This window comes from Periophthalmus magnuspinnatus, chromosome 4 (genome assembly GCF_009829125.3).
Source record: "Periophthalmus magnuspinnatus isolate fPerMag1 chromosome 4, fPerMag1.2.pri, whole genome shotgun sequence".
NCBI lineage: Eukaryota > Metazoa > Chordata > Actinopteri > Gobiiformes > Gobiidae > Periophthalmus > Periophthalmus magnuspinnatus.
In genome coordinates, this window is record NC_047129.1 from 11,945,934 (window position 1) to 11,966,579 (window position 20,646).

A 20,646-nucleotide genomic window follows, 5' to 3' on the forward strand; every position below is an offset into this window, starting at 1 on the left:
TTTATAAAATCCCCTCTATGGGAGTACCTCGGCCGCCTGTAGAGCAGCAGCACCAGCAGGAGGAGGAGGAGGGAAAAAGTTGAGAGAACTTTTGGTGGAAAGTTGCCTGGTTCAGTTCTGACCGAGGTGAGAGCCAGGGTTAGCGCGTAACTGCTGCTGCTGCTGCTTGGACGGAGAAGATGGCGCGGTGCAGCGGCCGTGCCACGTCTCGGTCATATAGGAAAATGCAAGGACATGCAAAAATGACAATGTTTGCAGTTTTTAGCATCTTGTCTCTGTTTTTTCCCTCGAGTACGGAGGCTGGGCTGTACACCGCTACTGACCAGATCATATTGCTAACTCCTGAGACTGTTGAGTCCGTTTTGGTCAACTCCACAGCCGCGATTGTTGTGGAGTTTTACGCTTCGTGGTGCGGACATTGCGTCGCATTTTCAACCACTTACAAAAATTTGGCAAGAGATATTAAAGGTTAGTACAGCCACGCTGACTGTCACGTAACTTGTTCCTCTTTTAAAAGGTTATAGTTAACTATCTACACATGCATAGTTTATTATTTTGGGTTGCATAGATCTAGGCTACGGGTTACAAAGTTGCACAAGTATCTTTATCTGGTGTTCATTAGAGCTCATTTTGTGTGTTTTGTGCAACTCGCCATAATTCTTGTGAAACAGTCCTACCCCAAAGTAAATACAGTTCTGACAGATAACTCTCTGAATGTCAAGTGCAGAGTTGGTTGCAGTGTTTTCTTGTTATGAGGCCCTGGCACAGTCATGGGGCATTTCAGCTCTTTGGTTCACACACAATTGTCACTGATCTCATAACATCAGCCCTCTATCAAATATCTTTCTGTGCACATCATTCTTACAGTTGAGGAGATATTTTCTACTAGGCCACTGTGTTGTTACTTATGACTATTAATTAACATGTTAAAGATATGTCAGTAATGGTCCAAGGACACTATTATATGTGCATGTCTTTTGGTCATTTCTAGGGCACTATGACAACATTATTTATCACAATTCTTTTCTCATATTGGTCAATGACAATTTGGATTTAATTTTATGTTAACTCATTAAAAACAAAATACAAACATTGCTTTTAATATTAATTTCCTGAAGATAAACAATTATCTTGCCAATTTAACACAAAAAAATATCAAATGTATTCTTCCAAACTCTGCACTCTCCTCCCAACTATGTACTTCTATTGATTTGCTGTAGACCACTTGATTTAAAAACAGCCCGCTTTTCATTGGCAGTTAGAAATGACTGAATCTTGATTAAAAGTCTATTAATTGCCCAGCGCTCCTTTTGTCATTCTGCTGTAAGCTTATATAATAAAATAGGCCCATAGAAGTATTAAAAAAATATGAAAACCACAAGTGAAGTGACAGCCATGACTATTGAGTTGGCTTACCAGTTTTATTGACAGATTAAAGTGCAGGCTTGTTTACACTCAATGACTTTTCCAGAATAAATGAGGTGAAGTAAAATCAAATTAAATATTTACCATGACTGCGCATGTGTGACAGAGTGGAAACCAGCTGTGGACCTGTCCGCCATTGACTGCGCTGATGAAAGTAACAGGAAAGTTTGCACCAACTACAGCATCAGAGGCTACCCCACTCTAAAGGTATCACTCGACAAGACCTGCATCTATCGTATTTGCTCAAACCTGTCTGACATGTAAAATAAACAATGTATGCAGTGGTTTGGATATGATGTTTAATTAACTGCAGCATCTATTTAACATTTAGGCGTCTTTGTTTAGGCTAATATTGCCACAAACTTTAGCACAAACTAAATGGAAGTAGAACATATATTTTGTTGAATAAGAAACTTACATATTTATTTTCAGTGTTTGTTAATTTGACCTCTAAATTAAAAGCTTGCATGATATTCTATGATCTCTGTTTTGTCCCCCAGAAACACACACTTGGCATCTGCATTTGTACATATTATGCTTAGTCAGCAGATGTTGGCATTTCTGGTCCTCTCCCCTATGTCTCTTTCTCTGTCATTAAGCACAGGCCACTCAAACAAGAGCCCCTTCTGTGTAAATACAATGGGGCTTTAACATCTGCGACTCATTTCAACCAGGAAACAGTTTCGGCTCCAGAAACGCAGAGAGGAAGACGTTTTTTAAGCCAACATTACACAATATGGTCCTTTATGGTTGAGTGAGGACAGTGATATCCAATCTGCTTTTCTTTCTCTCATCTCTTTTTTTTTTACTTAACAGTTTTTCAATGCCTATTCAAAGGCAGACTCTAAAGGACAGTCATTACGAGGTAAAAAGACACAAGTATTATATCTTTGCTCTAATGTATGTGTAAGAGCTATACATATGTAATGGTGTTTCACTCAAAGCTCATCGTGATGTTCGAGGTCTTCGTCAGGCAATAATAGATAAACTAGAAAAGCATGAGGAGCCATGGCCCCCTGCCTGCCCCCCACTGGAGCCCACCAGGTAATGATGTACTTTTTACAATAATAAACAAAGAGAAAGATGATACAAACAATAAAAATACAAAAACATTAAGTGAAAATAATCAAATGGGAAACTAGGACAAACAACTTCATGGAGAACAAATAACGGGGCTAGCACACATATGTAAAAGAGTTAGTGTTATCATCATTAACTTCATTAACTTTACAGCAGAGAAAAAAGGATTCCATTGTTTGTAAAAAGTAATTGTGTTTCCTCATGTACAAAATCTCCTTTAGTTTTCTAGAAATGTACCAGTTTCTCAAATGTTGGTGACAAAGGATCCTTCCTCTTAAAGAGAATTTCAATGATGCACAGATCAGAAAATACAAATTTGCCAAAATGAATTGAGCATTCCTTGGAAGCCAAAAAATCCCATGAAGGGAAATCTCCCAAGTAAATGTACTGAAGAATTAATAACTAGAAGAAAAATATAGTATTGTTAAAATCAATTAACATTTTAAAATATGATGAAGCTGTATACTTAAAACAATGTGCAGATTATATTTTGTATTTATTGTTATTTGCTTGTATTTCTTTCCAGCAAAGCAGAAATTGATAGTTTCTTCGAGACCAATAATGTCCAACACTTAGCTCTGATCTTTGAGGACTTAAAGTCTTACATTGGCAGAGAGGTACAGGCTCATCAGTTGTTATTAGTTTTATTTATTTTATATTATTATATAATCTTCTTTCTGTTAATTGTGTTGTTCAGGTGACACTGGACCTGCTGCAGTTTGAGAACATAGCAGTGAGGAGAGTCTTGAACACGGAGGAAGCTCTGGTGTCTGAACTGGGTGTGACGGACTTTCCATCCTGTTACCTCTACTATCCAGGAGGCAATTACACACAACTCAAAGTGTAAGCATTTACTGGTATTTAAAAGATGTGTTTCACTTTAACATGAATGTATGCATACTTATTTCTAAAACAACACATACTGACCAGTATTATTGTGGTTCAGTTATATCAAAACAATTAGGGGACGATGGCTTAAATTTATTTTGAATACAGTCTGTTGCTTGTTATTCTTGTCAGCAGTGAAGAGTGCATAGTTTGGTTCCTTGAGTTTGTTGTGAGTAAAACAATGTAGTAATTGTCTAAATATGCGGTCAACAACCCATCATGCTCATATAGCTGGAACATATCATACCAATTTATCAATCTCTGAAAGTTACTCAGTATTTTTGATGAACAGTTACAACATTGTGTACTTTTACTTTTTACTATATGTACATTAGTGCTGCTAAAGAAATTCTTGATCAAATACATAGCCTGTGCATAACGGTGGATCAAAAGCTCACACAATTATTAGGATCTTTTACCCTAATACAACAATTTGATAGGTAGATGAGTGTATATGTAGGTAGGTAGACAGGTAGATAGATATGTATTTGATCCCCCTCAAGAATTCAGGAATGAGTGAACTAATAAAACATTTGGTCAGCTAGGACACCATCTACCGATTTATTGATTAATCAAACGACTAAAGGACTGCAGATCTAATGTACATATTTTGTAATCTAAATAATTGCATTGTGCTCATTTGAAAACACACAAACACCACCTCCCTTATTTCTTATTGTTCCACATGCAGCCACTTTAATTTGAGCCGAGAGGCTTCATCTCATTATCTGAACCGTATTCATAGAAATACTTTTAAACATCTGGCCCTTTAATGGGATCACAGCATCAAAATCGCTTCCATTATTCACATCATAAAGCGCTGCTGATCGTCCCTCGCCCTGCAAATTCATCTGCTGTTTCGGCCTCTTTGTGTGCTGGTTTCAATAACTTGGCATGCAAAGAGGACTCTTTTTAGTTGACAAATGCAAAAAGGAAATGATTTATTGCTGATTTATTTATTCACCCTCCGTCGCTCCCCCCTCCACCGGCCCCCCTCATCTCCATCACTGTACAGAGGGGAGGATTTTTAATTTCTTGCATGAAAACAATGCCATTGCTTTTCTGGCTTCACCTGCCAAACAAGGCCCCAGCCGCGCACCGCGACAGATGGCCTCCCGTCATCAGTGAATGTCTGATTGATCCTGGGAGATGTGTGTGGAAGAGGCAGAGGGTGCGGAGTGCGACGACGGCGTCTCACATTCGTCATGCATGTAATGTGCGTTGGTCCCAGGTGAGCGCCCCCCCCCCCCCCCCCCCCCCCCCCTGCTCACCCCCCTAGAGCCCCCCCCCCCCCCCCCCTTCCCCCATGTGGCAGTGGCTGGCCCTGGAGAGCTCTGGCTGAATGAATGGTGTGCTCTCCACATCTGTACACACCCACCGCACACACAGGTGTAATTGAGTCACAGTGAGAGAGTGTGGCCTGTCGTATCCATCCTTCTTATTACCATTCGGAGCTAGCATCATGGCACTTGCTTGCTAACCCAGACGAGAGCGCTTTTAATGATTTTTTGTACAGTCAAGAGTTAAATGAGAGCAAAGGATAGAGTTCCTGTATGCATTTGTTTCATATGTACTTGTATTGTGCATAATAAGAATACATAATCAATGTTTTGACATGCGTACTAATACAAACTGTTTATCATCTCATTAATCACAATTGAATATTTGCTGTGAAATGTACGCAAAACATTTGAACACATTTTGAGGATTAATTGATTTATTAGTATGTTTTAGACTTTATTTATTAATGTCAACCAAAATATTCATAATTTATGTAAAATGTATCTAATGAATGGCTTATGTCTTTCACAGAAAATTTCAGGCCCGTACTTTTTACTCCTACGCCCTCCAGAGGCTGCCAGGAGTAGAGCGTTCAGGAAAGCCAACCCCAAATAAAGTCAACCTCAAGAGCAACAATACAAATGAGCCATGGAGACATTTCAATGCGTAAGAATAGATACAAACATGACAGGAGATCAAATATTGCATTTATTTTTTACGTTAATGTTGGCTTTGTGTTCAGGTCTAGGGTGTACATGGCAGATTTGGAGTCTGCACTGCACTACTCACTGCGGGTTGAAGTGTCTGCTTACCCTGTTATCAGAGGAAAGGACCTAAATTCTCTGAAGAAGTACATTTGTGTCCTGGCAAAGGTAATGTTGTAGTTGCTCTATTTCACCACTAGATGGGGAGTAAAACAGCATTATGTACTGACTCAATGCTGTGGCCCTTTTGCACATTTTGGTTGTATTGTAACGTTCTGGAGTAAGGAAACACGTCAAAATAGTTTTGGTTGCTTATTCTGAATGTAGGGTCTACTTTAACGGTAACCTACACCAAAGCAAGAGCAAAACAACAACAGTCTTAACTCACTAGAGGCAGTATCCAAAACAGACCAGTAACTGACGAATAGAACATTCACATGAACTCGGCATAGCAACGACGTGCCACATGCAAAAGCAGTTACACTAAAAACAACAACAGATAAACAGTCACAAGGACAACAAAAGGTGTCAAGTCTAGACTAAACACAAAATGTCAGATAATTAGAGCATGAAACATTATTTATAAAAGTTGCAACATTTATTTTGTTTAATTAATTATTTGTATATTTGCATGTTAAAAAAAATGTTATGTTTTGCCCACCTCAGCCACTCTCCTGGGTACTGTTGACCATATCAGTGCTTCCAGGGGAATTAAAACTGCCATACTCAGCTTTTAGCGTCCTATCTTATTAGGGGCATTGCTGGCAAACTGCAGTAGTATTCTCAGTAAAACATACCCCAGGTTTACCAAATGACCATGCAACAGGGCCTCAATGTCATCATATCATAGATATTTCAATAGCCTATATTTTGGAGCAATTGGATAACTTAAGTTGTTTGTTTTTTTTTCCTTTTTATATATAGTTGATAGTCAAAATATCATTATAAATAATAATTTTCTTTTGGTAGGTCTTACTTTAGAACAAGCTTTAGCCTATTAGTGTATTACTTTTTTTGGCCCAGTTTTTGCAATTTGTTCCAGTGATTGTTTTATTGATAATAGGCATATTTTAAAACATTGTACTCAAAAAAAATCTAAATGACTCATTTGGCAGAGAAAAAATGTAACAGCATGTCATAAGGTTTGGAAATTTTGACCTAATTTGGACTACCCTTTACTTTATCATTATTATTGACTCTGTCCTTTTGCCTAAATAAATTAAACATATTTGGTAAAAAAAAAAGTCATCATGATTTTGTAGCATTCTTGTGTAAGGAAACACTCAGAATTTGTTCTGGTTGTTTATTTTCTGAACACAATGGCTACTGTAGGCCGAAACTCACGCTTAAACAAGAGCTTAACATCAGCATTCTCAATTCAGTGGAGCCAGTCTCCAAAACAGACCAGTGTAGACAGAATAAGACCTTCACATCAACTTGTTGTCATAGCAACCAAATTTCACATACAAAAGAAGTTACATTGACAACACATAAACAGTTTCAGGGACAACAAAAGTCGTCAACTCTGAAAAAAAACCCCAAAATATCAGACCACTACAATATGTTACAGAGTATGTCAGTATTTTTGCAACTGCTACTTTACATTTAACTTGAATTTCTTCACATTTTTTATTCAATTTGTTGAATATGTAAATTTGTTTTCCTGCTTACTTATTTATAATTTTGCCAGGGCTCATCCGCTGTCCATATCGTAAAGGTGCATGTACCCCTTGGCTCCACTGCTCCCTTGTCCCTGATCTGCTCTGTGTTCCCTGGTCCCCCTCTCTCTCTCTCTCTCTCCCTCTGGGGAGGAGTTGTGCCGCTTGTGTGTTTACGAGGGGCGTGTGTGTGGGGCCGCTCGCTGTGGCCTCCCATTAGCTCTAGTTTGTTTAGTCAATAGCAGGAGGTCCCAGTGGTATTTTTAGCTTGTCCCCTACCAGAATGGGCCAGTTGTTCTGAAGGGCTTTGTCTAAGGAGGCATATGACGCCCCTATTGACTTTTGACTGCAACAAAAGGGCTAAATCTCATGGGCTGACTTGTTAGACACTTAATTTTGTAAGTGTAACATTGCATTTTTACACACAAGTTTATAATGTTATCCCAAAAAAATGTATCACAAAATACATTTTTTCCTTGTACTTGACAATCTCAATTTTAAATTAATTTTTATGTTTTATTTAAAAATAAACAAAAGACAATTATAATTTCCATAACATAAACAATATAGAGTTTTCATTTCCATTTTAACACAACAAATTGTTACATTTGTTGCTCCTAAGTCTGAACCAACCAGTATTGGCATTGGCAATTATAAATGACTGAATCTTTATCTCAGTTAAGATTTGATTCATCGCACAGCCCTAGATATATATAACTGATATAATATTATTCTACTGAAGTGACTAGTTCATAGAGCATGTGATAGACACCTGATCTTCAAACATGACTCATTTAATTAAATCAGTGACTCCATTCTGACACAGTGCAGATGTCATCTTCACTGAACACCTCAACTGGTGACAACATCCTGGCACTGGGAGTTTATTTTTTTATATTCTAGTGCATAAAAATGCAACAACAATCAATGTTCCAATATCCTTTGTCTGTTCTTTATAAACATGTTTGTGCGTAATTTCTCCTCTTTTTGTTTTGCATGCAGTGATAAAATTACTAGATTTAGTGTCTTGTCAGGCTGAAGTCGGATTTATGAATGCTCTACATGCAGATGCGGATTAAAATGGGGGATCTTGGGAAGCATGAGGGCATTACATAGAGGTTTTTAAGGATTACACCTCTATCCTGCTTTTCTTGAAAGAAGCCCTTGAGCCAAGAGGAGACGGGAATAAAACAAAGAATTAGGGGCTTTGGCTACACCTTCTCACGCCATAGATAAACACAGATCTGTTTTAGAACTAGTGACTCTAAATTTAGCCTTTTTTATTTCGCAAATGGTGGTTTTCAGAATTTGTTGTGATGATGTTGTACATGCAAATAGGGAGCAAGAGCCATTTTTTCCTATTGATAACATTGTTCTTTGTCATCAAATATCCAAAAGGTAAATTCACAGACGAACCTGATAATTTCAATTATTGACTAGACCATAGAACTCACTAAATCTACATTTTTACAATTTTTGCAGCCCCATCCGTATTAAATATTATTGGCCTGTAGAATGTTGTGATGTCATCTCAAACCCAGCGATAGATTTTTTTTAATTTTTTTTTTATTCTGGTCATTTGTGGTTTATTTGTTATTTGTGGCTTGGAATATATTTTAACTTCAAAGGAATTCAACAAAAGACCTGACAGTTGTTTTGGTCTTGATGTGGAGATTGCTTGCCCATCTAACAGCCAGCAGATGCCTCTCTCTCCCTGGACCCTCTCCACAAGAAGCCCGCTGCGGTTTCTCAAGTGCTGTGATGCTAATCGGATCAGGGATGACATATTGCTGGGGTGAAGGGGATTGTCATGGTCCGGCTCGAATGGGGACAGGAGGCAGGCGGGTTAAGGGAGGTGAGGTGTGCTGAGTGAGTGTAGCAGCAAAGACTCAAAAATCATTTGTACAGTTCAGCATTGTAAGGCAAAATGATGTAGCCCATTCACATTTTTAAACATTTCATATAAATATTTTTTTATGAGATATTGCATTTTTCTTTTTCTTTCTAATATTAGAGGTTATTTTAATTTTAATATATTTCTTGAAGCAGTCTGTTGTATGGGTGTCATTGGTGGTAGAAATGCATTCTCACAGCGTCACAGGTAAATTAAATAATAATTAGTTTACATATTGTGTACTTTATCATTCACAACAAAAGAAGCCAGTATTACTTATCTTTTTTTAATTCTCTGTGTAAACATTGAGTGGTGCAGTTCTCAAAAAGAGCCTAATCTTGAGAACCTTCGAGGAAGGTAGACAGAAGGTCCATGAATAACATTGGTTTGGTCATGGATGAGCTAAGTCCATTACAGAGGAGACACCTGCCTTTTCTCCTATGTCTAAATTCAAATGTATGTTTGATGGGCTTTTCTGACTGGTTAGACTTCAGACCCATGGATAAACCTATTATCTCCTTCTCTATACAGGCTGCACACAGGGGCCTTAGAGGAGCACACATTTAAGTTGTCAGCAATGCACGTCTCACTGATTTTCTTACCTACTTAAATACACACTTTGTTTTGTGATTTTATATACTGATTATTATTATGATTTTTTTTTAAATTCTAAAAATAGTGTAGAACAGGTTATATGTGGAGGCCTGGTTAAGTTATCACATAATAGGGCAACTGACAGATACTTAGAAGGCAAAGTAAAAAAAACTATAGTAACAGTAAAAATATTTGCCCGTTTTAGTAAAATCCTTAATCCTTTAAATGTGCTGTTCTGGGAAGTGACATAATTATTGGCTGCTATTCCAATATTCAGGCTTACTTTGAACAATGGGGAGTACATTTAAGTAGAATATATGAAATTATTGTAGCTCGCTCACTGTTGGGTCTCACAGTAGTTTCCATTGTCACAGATACACTTATAAAAAGCATTTGGCTGTGTCTGCTCGGCCTCTGTCAACAGTAGTCTCAGAAAGCCATCAGCCGGATTTCCTCTTTTCTTTATGTGCTTAAGTCTGCTAGTTACAGTCTCATGTTTCCTCACACCGTGGCCTGCTGCCATGGTAACGCAGCGTTAGGAGAGATAAATAAACCACTATAGAGTTTACACTGATCGGGTGTAACGTGAAGGCCTATTTATTTTCATTTTGGATGTGTTGTAGTTTGCAACCATAAGGAAAAAAATGAAGGTTACTGATGCACTAAAAAAAATAAAACATTTCAGACAAGTATTATGATACGATAAGTTTAGGTTTAAAAAGTAGGATTCTGTTCAGAGTGCACAGGGTTAGCACACATTAATGTTTGATTTGAGAGTCAAATATGAACTGATAAACTATTACAAGAATCCCATGAATTTCAGAATATATTTTTATGGGTTTAATCTACAGGTACAATGAGGATATTTGCAGTTTGATTAAACTCAAATTGGGATTTCATTTCTGAGCCTTTTCCTTAGAATAAATTAATAATAATTTCTTTATTTTCTTTTTGCAGTACTTCCCAGGCCGCCCTGTTGTAATGAACTCATTAAGGTACATTGACTCTTGGCTTCAAAACCAGTATGGCAACGAGGTGTCTTATGATGCCTTCAGAGCAGCCCTGGATAACACAGCACAGGTAAACATTAACAAACATGCACATTATGTACATGTCTGTTTTGTGGTTTTAGAGTGTAATTCATTACGTAACAGGGAAAAATATTTTAAAAAGTGTATATAGGAGGAGAGGGAGGTTTTGTGCCTCAAGAAGTCTTATGTCCCAGAGGAAAAGAAATATGAGAGACAAGCAGACGGCTGTAAAGAGTTGAGCGTAGGGTCATCTAAAAAGAAGTGATATGAGAATGTGAGAGTAGAGAGCAGGAACAGTAACAGTAACATATCACCTCATAGTAATATTGTGGGCTGTCATATATATGATATATGAAATGTCTTTGCTTATATGTATTGTTTTGTTGCAGCAGCAGCCTAAAAAAATAAAAACAGATGGAAGTGTATACCGTGATTGTTTGCTCCATTTCAGTGCAGACAACATGAAGAAAAATGTTAAGCACTTCTATATGTTAATTCTTTGGAAAATGACCCTAATGATTTACATCAAAGGCTTCGCATTGAAGGAAAAAATAGCATTTCTATACTTCTGTTAGCCTCTCCACAATATCACAATAAATATACTGAGAAATGAATGCTGTGATAATATTGTGCCATGAGATTTGCATATTGTTACATGAGTATCCAAAAGTAGTCTCGTCATCTGACTGTGTTACAAGGTCGCTGTCAGTGCAGACATTTTATCAGCTCAGAGTACGATAATTGATCAAAAGATTCCTATTTTGAAGTGATACTCACATAAAGATTAAAACAAGAAAAAACAGTTTATGACTTCTGACTGTTAGTGCATAAGTGAAAAAGTATAGGGATCTAGTGTTGCCCTGTGGTCGAGTGGTCTCAGCTGCAGCACTAATGCCAGTCTCAGTGTAAGATTCACAGTTTTGACTATTTGCCCTTTCTGCTCTTCTTCCATGTTGAATGAAGTCTATGGGCCACAAAGACTTAAGGAAAAAAGAATAAGGATGGCAAGATTACTTGGTTCACCATGATTATTCATGTAACAATGTAATAGTAACAGCTAAAAACAATAATTTTTTAGAGGTAATTTTAATTCGCCTAAAGCCTAAAAGTGCTTTTTATGTGTCACATTAACTTTATTACACTTTATTAGCTAGCTACGTACCAGTGGAATTGTGATCTATTAGACAGTGTTAATCAAAGGGAATTAAGGTTTTTATTATTGTTTAATTATTGTTTGGTTATGCTGTCAGTAATCATGAATAAATGTTAAGTTGTGATATTTCTACAATAATCAGAGCAGTCATGTTTGATTATGGTGAGATACCTAACCAGAAAAGTATGAATTTTGCACAGTGCTTATTCTGTATTCTCCATCTAAATGTATGATCTCTCAATATGCACTTTGCCCTTGTTTCGGTGCCAGCTCGCACAGCTGAAATCTATGTGCTGTTGTTTTTGGAATGAAGCCTGCATGCCTTCACTATATGGCTTCACGCAAATTGAAAGAGTCACTTACTTACATCATTAGCTTTTAGCAAGCAAGTCAATGAATCAATGAATCAATGGGAAGGTATGAATAGACTTTGCCTCTGAGGAAATGGACTTTGCGCACACGAGCTATGCACATACAAAATCTTTACTATTGACATCTGAGTAACACTGTCAATCACCAGCAATTGCAAGCCAGCAGAGGGAAAGAAACGACTTTATGTCAGAGAAAATATGTTGTGGAATCCAGTTGGGCTCTTGGTTAGAGATCTGGGCAGCTTGGTTCATTAGCGAAGGTCTGCGCCATTAACCTGGGATTGACTTGTCATTGATTTGGAAAGTACATGGACCCGCCCAGGTTAAACAGGTTAGCACAGGATAAGACATGTAAAGTGTTAAACTCATTTCCCATTGGTTTTTTTTGTTTTTTTGTTTTACTTTTAATCTTTTTCCAGGCCCCAGACACAGCGTTACCTGAAGGGGTGAGGTGGGTGGGTTGCCAGGGGTCCCAGCCACACTTCAGGGGGTATCCATGTGGAGTGTGGACCCTCTTCCATGTGCTCACAGTTCAAGCCATCAACTCCAGGGCATCAGGTATTGGCAAACAAGCATGCATTTACACATTACAAGAGAAAATCAAATGACTTGTTGACATTTTAACTTTTTAACTTTATCTAATCACCTGGAAAATACAAATAGAACATTGATTACACATCCAAAACATTATCTACTTATAAAATGATAAAAATGTTTAATGTCAAGGAGTGTATACCACAAACAGTAACTTGAAACCTGAATTTTTGTCCACCTATAAGACAAACAAAAAGCAACAGTTGGTAAATAGTTATAATGTTTGTGTGATGGATTCTACAATAATCCATTATTATTATTATTATTTTTATTAAAAATACTATCAAATATATACTATAACAACGCACCTAGTTCCAAATGAGCACCGAGTTCCTGGGGAAGGAAGTGAGGATGAGGTCTGTTTGTAAACAAAATATTCCTGGAATGTCATGTCTCACTGACCCAGTTTAACATCAAAAGGAATAATCTCCCTCAGTTATGATAATCAGTTTTTATTCTTTTTTATTTTTGTTCTAACTAAAGTACAGCCTAATTGTAATGGTGTGAAGGGATTATACTAGATTAGAGGGATGTTAGTGGTTAATAAAACAGGCAGATGACCGAAGGCTGGGCTCCCGCCAGAGTGGGTAATCTCTCTCACAACACACAGAGGTTAATCCGGAGGTTTACAGACCGTCCAGTGACTTACAGATGGATGTGTCCAAAGAGTTTCCATCTGCCCCGCACAACATTAAATAATAGACATGCTGACTGTACTAAACATCTTATTAAACTGTGAACAGTATTTACTGTTGCATTGTAATATTTTGTGAAATGGAATAAAGGGACTTGTTACTCATTTAAATTGTCATCCTTAAAGCTTTCATCTGAGAGTTTTGCAAAATTCAGAAAACCTGTAAAAATCTGTTATTGAACTGTTGAGCTCCTGAGACTACAGTGGGACCATCTTTCACACAGAGTGTTAACTGTATTTAATATCCAGATTGGGTTATCCTATTCACATAGATTATTCATCACAATATGGGGTTAACCCAGCTCTCTCTGACTCCTGGCCCACATAACCGTGGGAATCCAAGGCCATTACCAGACTTTACACTGAAGCAAATTCAAAAGGATGGTCCCAACTGCAGTAACCAGGCATGGGACTGGCAGCTGTTTTGTATACACATCAGTAACTAGTCCACCTTTTTATGAAATCAGGTAATCTCTCACTTACTGAGATTGTTTTTGCATTCAGTTATTAATGAATGTACTCTAATTTAATGGGAATGTCTTGAAGTTGTTTAATCCGTTACTATTAATTAGTACATTAGCACACGTAATCATGATGACAGGCCACATACGTCATATTAAAGTTTACATGTATGATGTTTTACTGTCTTTCCTCTCAGATGCCCTGGAGGTGCTGACTGCCATGAGGGAGTATGTGCGTACATTCTTCGGCTGCAGAGAGTGTGCACAGCACTTTGAGAGCATGGTCCGTGAGAACCTGTTCGATGTCTCTACTTCCTCGTCTGCAGTCATCTGGCTCTGGTCAAGGCACAACTGGGTCAATAACAGATTGGCAGGTATTTTTTTTTAATTATTATTTCTATTAAAAATATGATAATAAGGAATTCAAGGAAGTTCATACTTATGAATGTTTTTCTCTTTAAATGCGTTCTTAGTAGTAAGACTAAAGAGGGTGAGGGGTCGAGGGAAGACGGATCCACAGATCAGACACCAGCTGTCGTGTGGTCTTAGTCTTTCCAGGATCACTTGTTTAAGTCTCAGCCATGACTGCCTCTCTTAACAATATCCAGTGTGGCCTTGTTACTACTTGCTTTAGTACATTCTTGATTTGAGCAATTTAGAGTTTCCACATATAAATCTAAGCACAATTACTTATGCTTAGATTTTATATTCATCTAGAATGCCATTGGAATTCCTTTTGTCACCGTATTCATATCCCTCAATTGATTCCAAAGAGCTAAACAACTCTCCGGAGTGTGCTTGTTCTTTTGTCTAGGCTCATCTGATGTATTAGGCACACGACTGTCATTAACAGCTCACTTTGTTAAATGACTGTTTTGTGGCGTCCCTTCGTGTCTCAGGGACAGCTTGTGGTGAGCAGCAGGGCCCAGGACACCCCTCTCTTTTGGTGCCTGCTCCCTTGACACTCCAGCAGTGCTCAGTCCTGTCTCATCCGTCTTCCTCCTCTTTCCATATTGCTGTATTTCTCTTTGCGCTCCTCCTCCCCTGGGACTCATATTCTCCGCTTAACAAGTAATAGCACAGCATCCTCACAGAGCAGAAGCCCAGCTGCCTGTGGCACACACACAAAGCCTGTAGTATTGTGTGGCAGCAGGTGGCAGAGACCACCACACAAGCAGCAGCCCCTCCTCTTAACCAGTCATATGCCTCCCGACAAGCGTTCGCGGCACGGGTCAAGTGCCGGCGTGTTGTGAGGAGTGGAGTAGTCATGATGGAGGGCCGGGGTCTACAGGAATAAAAGGGGTGCAGTAGAGAGGCGAACCGGAGGGTTTGGTATTTAGAGCAGTGAGTGGCAGCATGTCCCAGTGGACACCAGGCTCCATCTCTGCCCACTCTACCCCTCCTGTCCCCTGTCCTAAAGTGAAGCTCTTTAGCAGCCCGCCCCTCCTTTCGAGAGCAGCCATGCATGAAAGAGCAGCTATTTGTAAAGCGACCCAACAATTAATTTAGCTGGCAACAAAGAGGCCCCAGGGCCCTGAGCCGTCCTGCACGGGCAGAATTAAGAGCAGTGGCAGCGCCGTCCTGTTGCTGCTTGTCAACAGGCGGAGTCTGATTCACATATCCACAGACAAACCTGAGGGCACCATAGGAAACAGAGGCTTAAGGCTGATTGCACCTTATGTACTTAATACATAATAGGTTAATGATAGACTAATACTGCCATAGCCCTATCTTGTATGAGATTATCACAGTATGAGTTTTGTCATAAATAAATAATAAATAATTTAAAGTTCATATATTATTTGAGTTGGAAGTTTAACCTATTGAAATACACAAATGTTAAATAAACAATACTTCAATGTGCTAGTTCCTTTATGCGTAGCCCTTTAATACTTAAATCCCTACATATTTGAATAGTTACCATTCAGAGTGATAACATAAACCTTTTGTTATATCAGTGTTCAAATATCCTCACAAACTGACAAACTTTACAATCTATCCCAGCCCCAATGTTCCGGTTTATAAGTTGTATGCAACACCCCCCTCTCCTCGAACCTACTACAGCGGCTTCATATTAATGTGATTCTAAAACCATGATTTTGTCATATTGTCACCTTTATATCATTCGGTAAAACTCCCAACTCTCTTATCATGACAGCTGAGTCTGTAGTGTAGCGTGCATGCTTCACTCTCAGAATTAGTGCTGAGGAAGCTGGTTGGACACGCTGAACAATACATATTTATACCTGATGAATATGTATGCACGGCAGTGATGACATCCTTGTGACAGGCCATTGTGGCAATCTCAATATCGCTGCTATGGCTAAAGTCACCCTGGCTGCAAACCTGGTGAGCTGATTAGAATAAGGAAACAGTGTGTGTGTATGTGTGTGTGTGGGTGTGTGTGTGTGTGTGTGTGTGTGTGTGTCTGTGCGCATGTTCATGCACATGTGCATGCACATGTGTGCACGCGTGTGTGTGTGTCCACTTACCTGCTGATATGTATAAGAGCCCCCTCCCACCAACCAGGCCTATCCAGGCACTAGTAAAATTGATGTATCCTTTATGTAAAGTACTGTATGCAGAGTACGTACACATGCATATCACGGAGATTAATCGTGAGTGGCGGAGCGCGGGGGAGAGGTGCGAGAGGATGTAAATTGACAGTGTTGTAAAGTGACAGACCTGCTGGTGCTCTGCTGTTTTTTTATCACGTACACACAAACACACAATACTCTGTCGGTGACAACAGGCAATTTATTACCAGGAGCTGCCACATGTGTGTCCTTGTAACGCAGTTGTGCCAGTGCATAGTGCAGATCTGTTGTGAGAGGGCTGACAAGACATGAAAGAAAACATGTTAAAAGAAAAAGTTTTAATTGATTGAAAAAGGTTTCCCTCCTCCCCTGAGCTTTCCACCAGTTTCATGTTCAATTTGGAGATTGGACTTGCTCTCCAAATGTTGTGAAGGGACAGGTGGCCCAGAGCACGTGGTCTGCTCCCTCTAAATGGGGATTACATGTGTGTGTACGTGGGTAAGCTGTCCAGTTTGGCCGCATCTATTATTTCAGCAGACCTCCCACTGGGATGTCCCACAAGCCCATTGATCATTGTTAGGTGCTGTCACACACACACAAACACACAAAAATATCAATCCACAGATTACACACACAGTGATGCGTGATTTACATATACACACTTAGGCACATACGTACACATATGCATATAGGCACTTAGTTTTTACGAGGCTCATGACAAGATCAAATGGGTTCAACAGCAGATTGCATCCAGTCCTCAAAGCACTTAGCTCTGTGAGTATATGCTACAACAAGGCACACAGAACGTACAACAATAGATAAAGCTGCTGACTGGAAGAGCCCTTTCCTTACTGGATGTGGCAATGAATCTAAGTGCAGACTTCACCTCCAGGGTCTCATGCAAATTAATGAAGTAGTCGGTTGTTTGGCTCTATAACGTAACTTGAAATGCAAAGTTGTGGTCTTACTTTGTTGGTGTCAGAATCTAAACAAATAATATTGATATTTGTTTTAATGAGGCATAAGTAAAGTAAGTAAATCAGGCCTAAAATAATACTTTTTTGGTCACTGTTATAAAATGAGACGCAACTAGCTTCAAGTGACGTTTTATATTGTTAGGGTTGATATGCGGAATCGGAATATGGATTTAGGGAAGTCACTTGGTTAATCTGCTTGTCTTTTATTGACCAATAACATTTAACCAACTTTCTGAAGTAAAAGTATTTTCATGATTTTGTGGGTGTTGGATATCTGTTAATTCTCACTATGTACTGTATATTTGGAAATTGGGTTCACCATGCACGTGGTGGGTAGTGATATGTATGATCACTAAAAATGCTACATTGTACATATTTTTGTGTACTTTTCTAGGCGCATTAAGTGAGGACCCTTACTTCCCAAAGATCCAGTGGCCATCTCCTGAGATGTGTCCACTGTGCCACACAGTCAAACTCAATGGAGACCACAAGTGGGATCTGGATCAGGTGCTTCCCTTCCTCACATCATACTTTTCCAATAGCAGCATTCTCACAGGTACAAACAATAGCTCTAAATGCATAGAATTAATCTCACAGATTGCCCTAACTATACACAGTGTTTTTATTTTAGACTTTCTTGATGACGAAAGCATAATCCTTGAAAAACAAAGAGAAAAACAGGCTTCTGAGGCCAAGAAACGCCTTGGAAGAGAAGTCAAAGAGGCCACAACAGTGAATCCTCTGTCTTTACTTCCTACTATCCAAGAAGAGGAAGAGGAGGAGGAAGAAGAGGAAGAAGGTCCACAGGATGAAGCTGTTGCAGAGGACATGGCGGGTGGTAAAAACTATGACACTACTCCCTGGGTCAAACCTGACATGGGGCTGGGCGAGAGACGGCAAAAACGGGCACACAGTAGACCTGTAATTGTCGGCATGAGAATGAAACCGCAACCAGAAGATATAGTGGATCTCGACTCTTTTGTAAACCAGCACTACAGGGCTAAGGCTCTCGCTGCCTCCAGTCGAGTTAAACGGCGAACACTGCAGAGAAAGGAGGAACAGGAACCAGTGCCCATATTTGGACTTGGGCTGGGACTAGACTCTGGCCTGGGTATGGTTGGCCTGGAGCCTATGGAGCCTGAGTTTGAGAACCAGAAAAGAAAACATCTACAGAAGCGAGAGTTGTCACATCAGGTTTATAATGTCAAAGAAGGGGAGAGCCACAGAATTGGATGGGTGTCTATGTTTAGTGTAGGCTTTTCCAAAGTGGACATAAGCCTCTGTGTCATCCTCTATTTCCTGTCTTCAGTGTGTCTCCTGACCATGTACTTGTTCTTTAAAAACCGGCTAAGGATACGACGACCAAAAGTGTCTCAACTATGAACTAATTGTGGAAAATCAAGAATGATCATTTGCATTTAGTTCGCAATTGGTTCACATTACAGTCTGGTGTCAGGCTAAGGGGATGACTGTAGATTAGCAGCTCCTAAGCTCACTACTTAAACGTTGCCTCCTACCACATTAACCATTGCCATCCACGTTTCCAGGTTAAATGAATGCAGCTTTTTAACAAGTCCTCCGGACCAGAAGATTCAGTTTGACCACTTAACTGTGAGGAATTATGAAACTATGACAGGACATTTGTATTGTATTTTAGATTTTTTTTTTTTAGATTAATTTAACCTCACACTTTCAGCTCTAAAATTGATCAGTAATTTATTTAAGAAGGTACGTCTTAGAATGTTTTGTCAAATCAATGTTTAAAGCGATTGATTATAAGATATGTTGTTTTAGTCTTTTATAGTCAATGTTTAGAGGAGAATCACAGTCCATAGATATACAATAAGCACAAAACTGTTTCCAGTAGTAGTTTTTTGTATATTGATCAGACTTTACATTGTGACCACTTACCTATTATTACTGGTAGAATTGTTTGTGGTTGATTGATCTGTATTTCAACTGGTCTAACAGTCCAATAGTCCATCTTTTATGGGGTAACTAAAAGGATGGAACGCCACCACTTTAAATATTACATCATACACAACACTGGGCACACTTTAAAGAAACTATTTGTAATTATTGGGTGACTCCCTGCATTCTCACATAACACCACTAGATGCTACCTACATTACTGCTGTCTGACATAAACCAAAAATCTACCAAAAAAACTTGTAGATGGTAACACTTTCTCACCAAATCAATAAAATTATTTTTGATAAAGACCCTTTCTAGGCTGTCATCTTTAGGTGTAAGCCCCAAAGAAGGCTGCAATTTGATCAGTTTGTTTTGGTATTTCCATTTTACTTTGATGCTTTGAGTGTCCAAAATATTTTTATTGGTGATTGGATTTAAATTTGGGAATAACAAATTTGTGTTTTTTGTTTTGATGAAGATCATTGAGGCACGAGTGTACCAGGGTGCTGTATGTATAAAATGGGGGGTTAAACTATCCAAGGTTGAAGGAAAAAGCCTGTTGCCATCTGCTGTTCTGCACAAACTAAATCCTAACAATTTCATTGGGATTATAGCAAGTGAATAATCCAGCTTTCCTTTAGGGGAAGAGATTACCCTTGAGGATTAGCTCCCTGCAGATAATAAACTTTATTAAAACGTAATCAGCTTTGGTGGGCCTTCTTCCCTCACACACTTGGAGGTGGGCACAGCAGCCCTCAGGGACTGGTCCATGTTACTACTGAGAGACAGTGATTTGGATGAAAGAGTAGGATGAGTACTTGAAGGACCTGGGGTTGATGCTGAGCTGTGTTTCTAGGAAGATTTTATATCCCTTGACTCCTGACCTTTGTGCCTTGACCCATCAATCTCAAATATCCTGCGTGAATCAAACACTCACAGATTTTGGTCATTTGGATAATCGGTTATGTTACTAATGCACCTTTTACATTTTATTTTAAAATTTAAAATTTTATGCATTACAAAAAGAGAATTCCTGCTAGTCAGGAGTATCAAGGTGGACTTACCTTTTTGCATATAACCATTAAAAAACAAGGGCTATGTTTAAAGGGCCCATATTACACTATTTTATGATCTATGGTATATTGGTGTTTCCTCATCACAAACAGACCTGGAGTTGTGTTTTGTTTCATTCACACATTTTTAACACATAAACCCTGCATATTTAGGCTGAGTTCATCCCTCAAACAGAAAATACTTTGTTCCACCTTGTGATGTCATGTAGTAAAACAGGAAATGCTCCACTGTGTTTTTTGGATTGCCAGTCTACTGAACAAAAGGTTGCTGTTAACTTGAAAGCTACCATTACATGACATCACAAGGCAGAACAGAG

At 38.8% G+C, this 20,646-nt stretch overlaps 1 protein-coding gene across 1 annotated transcript; it reads left to right on the forward strand.

Annotated features, from left to right (window-relative positions):
- The first annotated feature begins 33 nt into the window (after nucleotides 1-33).
- Nucleotides 34-20,036, forward strand: qsox1 (quiescin Q6 sulfhydryl oxidase 1). The gene is made up of 13 exons (XM_033965126.2): nucleotides 34-468; nucleotides 1,532-1,632; nucleotides 2,242-2,290; nucleotides 2,370-2,469; nucleotides 3,032-3,122; nucleotides 3,203-3,348; nucleotides 5,206-5,340; nucleotides 5,417-5,546; nucleotides 10,482-10,604; nucleotides 12,499-12,637; nucleotides 14,026-14,202; nucleotides 17,737-17,898; nucleotides 17,974-20,036. Exons 1-13 carry the CDS (start codon nucleotides 180-182, stop codon nucleotides 18,723-18,725), a joined length of 2,394 nt encoding a protein of 797 aa, XP_033821017.1. The 5' UTR covers nucleotides 34-179; the 3' UTR covers nucleotides 18,726-20,036.
- Nucleotides 20,037-20,646: the final 610 nt, after the last annotated feature.

Bases quoted from the DNA above. Each gene is read 5' to 3' on its own strand.
- qsox1 (XM_033965126.2), top strand. From the start codon at position 180: ATGGCGCGGTGCAGCGGCCGTGCCACGTCTCGGTCATATAGGAAAATG. The intron at 5,547-10,481 runs GTAATGTTGTAG...TTCTTTTTGCAG, and splicing joins ACATTTGTGTCCTGGCAAAG to TACTTCCCAGGCCGCCCTGT. The intron at 10,605-12,498 runs GTAAACATTAAC...ATCTTTTTCCAG, and splicing joins CCCTGGATAACACAGCACAG to GCCCCAGACACAGCGTTACC.